General features: G+C 50.1%; 1 protein-coding gene across 1 annotated transcript; it reads left to right on the top strand.

The window, feature by feature from the left end:
• The first annotated feature begins 238 nt into the window (after positions 1-238).
• Positions 239-7152, top strand: foxo3a (forkhead box O3A). Its single transcript, XM_058056667.2, has 2 exons — positions 239-1329; positions 5329-7152. The coding sequence occupies exons 1-2, from the start codon at positions 772-774 to the stop codon at positions 6583-6585; spliced, it is 1815 nt and encodes a 604-aa protein (XP_057912650.2). The 5' UTR covers positions 239-771; the 3' UTR covers positions 6586-7152.
• The last annotated feature ends 448 nt before the right edge of the window (positions 7153-7600 follow it).

Genomic DNA, 7600 nt, shown 5'->3' with positions numbered 1-7600 from the left:
CAATTGTTATATTTACCTTTGGTCTTGTCAATAGCGACTGTATTGCTGATATTTTGACGCTGATTTGAGTACAATGCTGTCGCTCGGTGACCCCCTGCTGGGCATCCCCGTGCAATGCAGCACGAGGAGGATGACGTCACTGGCCATCTCCATACTGTCGCTTTAATTGGAGGCAGCACAGCAGAGGAGGAAGAAGCGGTGCAGCCTTGTTTCCAGCAGCAGCATTTTGGTTGGGGTTTTTTGCACCAAAGCTCATCATCTTGAATGAAACGTTTGCTTCATGACCATGCTGGTTCCTGTCAATGTTGTTGCTAACTACTGAGTGGGCGGCGCCACATTTCTGCAGTCATTTTGTTGCGTGGGGGGGGGGGAGAAAGAAGAAGGAGCCAGTGGAGGTCTGCTGTGCACGATGAAGATGAATTGTGCAGTGCAGAGAAGGTGGTCAAGATGGCAGCTTCGGGCTGCAGAATGAAGATGACGTGTTGCGATCCGATCTTGTGAATGGGCTCCGGGCTGCTTGTACTGGAACGCTGCCTGGATTCCGTCAAGAGAGCCCCCCCTCGACCCCCGCCCTCCCCTGCTCGCCATTCGGTGCACGCCGCATGAGGACAGGACCACAAAAAGGGGGGGGTCAATGTTCTGGTAGTCCGGCAGGAGGACATGTGCGTTGACATTCCAGCAAATAGCCTGCACCCAAAGCCCTCACTTGATGGCATGCGACCCGAGTGACTTTGGAACCGTCCGTGCACCGTCCCGCTTACCGCCGCTGACATGGCCGAGGAGGCGCCGATCGTGGACATCGACCCGGACTTTGAGCCACAGAAGCGGCCGCGGTCGTGCACTTGGCCCCTGCCCCGTCCGGACTGTGGCACGGGCAAACCGGGGGCAAATGACGCTGACGTCATCCCCGAGGAAGAGGATGACGACGAGGGAGGCAGCGGCAGCGCGGGGAGTGGCGAGCCCCCCCGGGAGGCCGCCGGTGCTCTCACCCCGAGCGGCGGGAATGGCGGCCGCCTCCACCTGGCTTCGCGGCCGGTGGAGGTCCAGCAGCGGGGGCTCCGAGGCGACGAGGCCGGGGACGGCTCACCTTCCTCGGCTCAGTTCGCCCCCGCAGCGGCGGCGGCGGCGGCGGCGGCTCCGCAGCAGCTGAGGAAGTCTTCGGCCCGCAGGAACGCTTGGGGGAACTACTCGTACGCAGACCTCATCACGCAGGCTATAGAGTCCTCCCCCGAGAAGAGACTCACCTTGTCCCAGATTTACGACTGGATGGTCCGCTCCGTCCCCTACTTCAAGGACAAGGGAGACAGCAACAGTTCGGCCGGCTGGAAGGTGAGCGACAAAGGACGCACAGCACCATAGACCCATAGACCCATAGACCCCCCCCACTCTCCATGAGTGCTTTCATTCACACTTCTGCTACGTGGTGACGTCACCACAACACCACTGAAGTGTATAAACTAGCCTCCAATTTAGTGTGTTCAACCTTGTATTTTCCATGTGGTATTTGTATTTGCATGACAAAGCGTCCCCAGACCTTATATCCGTCCTACTGCTCCAATCACCGCAATATGGGTGCATAAACTACTGCATTTTACTGCATATTTTACTGCATTTAGCGTGCAAATGTTTTATTTTTAAACATGTTCGGTAGCAGTCATAAGTCATAAGTCATAAGTCATTCAATGGCATGAGCGAGTGTGTCCGAAGTTTTGATGGCTTTTTTTGAGTTCACTCCTTTAGGCGCTTGGCGTGCAACTGGTATTGGAGTCATACTTCATTTTAAACATGCATGTTGTCATACTGTTGCACATGTACAGTATGTGATTGTCATGCATGCAAAAAACAAAGTGCAGAATGGATTTTAAAAAATCTTACTGTTTAATTTTACTATTTCCGTACATTTAAATTCCATGATTTATATCTTTTTTTTAAACAATATTGTAGTTTTGTTGTGCGACACTTCCACATACATTTATAGGTTGATTTAGGTGATTTAAAAGAAATTATATTGTAAACATCCCAGCGGTCACGGGTACTTATTTTGTAAATTTTTTGGCCCTTTGTATTGACTTGTGGACTCCTATAGAGCAGCTACACACCATAACCAGCACACAAAGCTTTCCAGATCTTCCAGAATCTGCACCTATTCAGATGTATTTCTTTGGATTTCGTGGGAGGCACGAAATAGAAACACTTTCAGTTTGTGCCGCTGACTTTATCGGAGTTCAGGAACAGTATTGGATGCCCAATCTGATCCAGAAGAAGAGACTAGACAGTCCCAAGTTTCACAAAAAAAGAGGTTACTTCAAGACGTCTCTGAATGGTAAGTGGCTTTAGCATTTTAGCGTCTAATGCGTTTTACGGGACTGCCGCTGTGTAAAATAAACCTCTAGTAGAGCCACTAATTGTGGTGGGAAAAGGCTATCAGCAACCCTGCTTCCTCTATGCTATAATGCTACACAGATAAGCGCTTTTGTTCCAAGACTCCACCAAATAAAGACAGTTAGGACACCGATGAAGTCCTACTTACTGCTGGCCCTTCTGACTCTTCCACGCCACCACGTTTTGACACGTCTAATTTTGTGAGACTGCTTAGGCTGAATTTTGGGAGTATTTATGTAGCGTAAGATATTCCAGACCATGAGCTAGCACGGACAATGCTACACATTGCAGACAGACCTGATTTCAAGGATTAGTGCAGCCTGGAAAACCAATTCATCTGTCATGGCATCAAGTCTGATGATGAGAGCTTTGAGCTTTACAGGATTTAGATATATACTGTATGTGTGTGTGGGGGGGGGGTAGGTTTGTAATCCTGCACAACTGCATGTGGGACGGGGGCCGATTCCCGGGAATTTCTTGAAGTACCATGATGATGCAGTACATCCGCCTGGTCCACTTCTGACATACAGTAATCCCTCGTGTATTGCAGTCAATTCCTTCTAGACCTGACCATGATCATTTCAGGGAAATAAGATTTCTTTTTTAGGAATGGAATATTTTCATGGTTAGAGCATACCTTCTAAATACGGTTTTTAACATTAGAGCAGTCTAAAGATGAAATAACACCCCCATAGTCACTTTTACGTTCCTTTTATCCAATATAGTAGACAGAACAGCAATTTAAGACATAAGACTCATACTCGTTTGCGTTTCTGTAAATGTGTTTCAGTAAGGTGGACAGGAAGTGACATCGGGGGTTCAGAGTTTAATTTTAGCTTGCCGCTGGGTGACGGCTGTTAGCGATTATTGTGCCTGATGTCAGATAATTCAGCGCTGCAATAAAAGCCTGCTGTTCTGGTGACCAAGTCTGGTGCTTGTGTGTCTCACCTAAAATAACAGTAACAGTACTGACACCCATTGACCTGTAGAGAATACTACATATATCACACCGCCTTCTAAATGCCTTCCATTTTTATTTGATTTAACGTAGCCTATTTTCTGACTAATAATAGGCAGTATTCAAAATAAAGTAAAATACTGCTAAGGTTGTACAATTTGGAATTTCTGAGAAAAATTGGGAAACATACACCTCTGAAGTCCATCAAATTAAAATCCCCATCCTGAATGACATCCAACATTAGCAACACATTAGCATAGCTACGTGATGCTAACTAAGTGCTAACATTAGCCTGTTTGCTGCGGACAAATGAAATGATCTATCTTCCCATGCCTGTTGCCGCCCGACAGAGAGCTTGCAGAGCTGTATTTTAAGATGTGTAGCGAAGCCTGTTTTACACCATTGCGTGCATTGTCGCAAGAACGCTTCTGAAGTCACACAAAATATCAGCGTCTTGACCACCATCACGTGTATGAATACCATTTTTCTAGTAAGTAGTACTCGTAGTACTAGTAGTAACTAGTAAGTAGAGAGTTTTAGGTCAAATACCACTCAGGTTGTATTCTGGAGAACAATTAGGGAACATACGCCTCAAAAATGAAACAAATTGAAATCCCCAACCTGAATAACGTCTAACATTAGCAACACGAGCATAGCTATGTGATGCTAACGTGCTAACATTTCATAGTGTTTCACCTCCGATGGATGTCAGTGTCATCCATGACCAATGGCTGCTTCCTGGGGTGGGAGGGGCCAATCAGCTCAGTCGAAATCATGTAGGTCAACATCAGGAGATCGGATGAACTGGCAAAGCAGCAGCGGGGGGGTGGGGGGAGTGAAATATTCACCCGCTCAGACGCCGCTTGGGTCGTACAGGATGTACCTGTGGGACGGGGTGGTCAGGGATCAAACATAGCTTAGCATGACTGGATAGCAGCAGCCCTGCAATGAGGGGATGGTCTCATGTTTCAAGATGGCGCCGCCCGAGTGCAAGCTAGTCCTGTGGCGGTTGTAGTGTTTAATAGTGTTTTATTTATCACTTCCTTATTGTTTTTGTGCTATAGCGACCCCTTAAGGAAGCGTGCAGCTATGGCTGTTCATCTTGTTGCGTTTGTAGCTTGCCTCTTGCGCCATTGTTTACACTTCGGAGTAGCTGTTAGCTTTGAGCACCCCTTTGCTACGCTGAATGATCGGGTATACTCGCGGAGATACGGAGGAGGAGAGGCTGCATAGCGGGAGTGAACAGCGAAAAAGACGGTATAAAGGTTGCGGATAAAGACAGTACATCGTGGGGAATGTGAGATGGAAGCGCTAACGGCGCTAACATGGCAGCAGAGACTACCGTGAGTGCAGTGCATTTTTAAAAAAATAAAATTGTTAAATTTTAATTAAACTTTTTGGCTGTGACTTTTGACTAAATTGAGTTTATGGAAAAAAAATATTTTATACATTGCTAGTCTACTTGTATATATAAAATATATGGGGATATGAGTTTTGGTCCATATTGCCCAGCTGTCATCTTCAGTAAGTTAATTCTCCCAAGTGTTGATTTTGGTAATTAACCCTATTGATTGACTCGCTAATTTCTCTCATTAAAAAAATAATAATTAGCATCTGCTACCTGATCAAGTTTGGGTAGGATTTGAACTCTTAAACATTCCCATTTTGGACTATCGTAGAGGGCTTATTATTGTTTACTTTGAAACCAGAAATAGTTTTTTATGTCGTAAATTTACGCCAATCTTCCAAATATATAAAAAAGAGAATTCAAGGAATCCTGGATCATTCTGAACTCCTGTTTCCATTCCGGCGAAGTGAAGTTGTACCACAGCCGACGTCTACTTTTTAGCCAGACCGCATCGACAGCGCCTCCGCTGGTTGGAGGCAGTCAGCGCACGCCGTTAGCCCCCATTAGCCCCCATTAGCCCAAGTCCTGCCCCGACTGCCAGAGCAGCGTCCAGTTACTGTTGTCTTTTCGTCCTTGGCAGAATTCCATCCGGCACAACCTGTCCCTCCACAGCCGCTTCGTCAAGGTTCAGAATGAAGGGACGGGCAAGAGCTCCTGGTGGATGGTCAACCCGGACGGGGGCAAAGGGGGGAAAGCCCCGCGGCGTCGGGCCGTCTCCATGGACAACAGCAAGTACATCAAGGGCGCCCGGGGCCGCGCCACCAAGAAGAAGGCCTCGCTGCAGGCCGCCCAGGACGGCGGCTCAGAGAGCTCGTCCAGCCTCTCCAAGTGGACAGGGAGCCCCACTTCCCGCAGCAGCGACGAGCTGGACGCCTGGACCGACTTCCGCTCGCGGACCAACTCCAACGCCAGCACCCTGAGCGGCCGCCTGTCGCCCATCCTGGCCAACCTGGAGCTGGACGAGGTCCCCGTTGACGACTCTCCTCTGTCCCCCATGTTGTACTCCAGTCCCAGCAGCATGTCGCCGTCCACGGGGCCCACCGGACCCACCGGACCCACCGGACTCTCTGACCTGGCGGGAACCATGAACCTAAACGACGGTCTCTCTGACAACTTGATGGACGACCTTTTGGACAACATCAGCCTGACGGCGTCCCAGCAGCCTCCTCCTGGAGAGGAGGACAGCGGAGGCAAAGGTCAGGGGAGCCCCGTGTTCACGTTCAGCTGCTCTGGAAGCGGCCTGAGCAGCCCCGTGGGCAGCTACGGTCCAAATCCTCTTTTCAGCCCGCCGTCCATGACGAGCCTGCGCCAGTCTCCCATGCAGACCATCCAGGAGAACAAGCAGACCACCTTCTCCTGCGTGTCGCACTTCAGCAACCACCAGACCCTGCAGGACCTCCTGAGCCTGGACTCCCACGGCCACAGCGTCATGCTCACGCAGTCCGACCCGCTCATGTCGCAAGCCAGCACGGCCATTGCCCTGCAGAACTCCCGCCGCAACGCTCTCCTGCTACGCAAAGACCACGCCAGTGCCGCTCAGGCCCCGGGCTTGCCCGCCTGGCAAGCCGCCCTGGCGAGTGCGGACAACAGCGACGCCAAGCACCCGAAGTCCCCCAGCAAGAACGCTTTGCCCGGCCCGGACCGTTTCCCCACCGACTTGGATCTGGAGGCTTTTAACGGCGGTCTGGAGTGTGACATGGACTCCATCATCCGCAACGAGCTGATGGAGGCCGACTGCTTGGACCTCAGCTTTGACGCCGCCCAGAACACCAACATGAACCCGGGAGGCTTCTCCAGCGCCAAACAGACCTCGGCACAGAACTGGGTCCAGAGCTGAGAGCTTGGAACTCGATCACTGGGTATTGACATGTATTTATGGAGTCCTAGTTTTCCATCCTGTTTAAGTTCGGCAACTTTAAGGCTGCGTTCACACTTGTGCTTTGGCTACTCCGGTCCGGACCAAAAATGGTACCTGGTGCACAGTTTGGTACTTTTGTCATGTGACCAAAGGTTGCGCGGTAAAGAACATTTGAACAGCTTTGAACAGCTTTCATCACTCAAATATTCCAAACTGCCATCTGCACTTCTTTTGATCATTTCCCAGATTTACCAGCTCAAAGTTCACCAAAAGCTAAAATATACTTTTCATAAATCAAATGTAACTCAACTATTCTAAACTGTAGGTTATTATATTATTACTCAACAAAAATACCTACCGACAATGGATCTTCTAAAGGTTGTAGTTGTTGTGGTGGATGGATGGATGGACGAATGGGTGGACGGATGGGTGGACGGATGGATGGATGGACGGATGGGTGGATGGATGGCCCGATGGATGGACAGATGGATGGATGGGTGGATGGACGGATGGATGGATGGGTGGATGGACGGATGGATGGATGGATGGCCCGATGGATGGATGGACGGATGGATGGACGGATGGGTGGATGGATGGATGGATGGGTGGATGGATGGGTGGATGGATGGACGGATGGGTGGACGGATGGATGGATGGATGGATGGGTGGATGGATGGACGGACGGACAGATGGACGGATGGGTGGATGGATGGATGGACGGATGGGTGGACGGATGGATGGACGGACGGACGGACGGACGGACGGATGGACGGACGGATGGGTGGATGGATGGATGGACGGATGGATGGATGGACGGACGGATGGATGGATGGACGGACGGACGGATGGATGGACGGATGTAGTGGCCCACGGCAGCAGTGGGGTCATCAGGTTATGGACTACAAACATGCTGCGTGTTAAAGACGGCAAATGGCGGTCACGCCAAATGCTAACTGGTTTTCAGACCCCCACGGACCACTAGGTTATTCTGACC

Source organism: Doryrhamphus excisus, linkage group LG19 (genome assembly GCF_037039965.1).
Source record: "Doryrhamphus excisus strain RoL-2023G ecotype Guam linkage group LG19, RoL_Dexc_Guam_v1.1, whole genome shotgun sequence".
NCBI lineage: Eukaryota > Metazoa > Chordata > Actinopteri > Syngnathiformes > Syngnathidae > Doryrhamphus > Doryrhamphus excisus.
The sequence above is the reverse complement of the archived record's forward strand: the minus strand, read 5'-3'. Positions and strand labels throughout refer to the sequence as shown.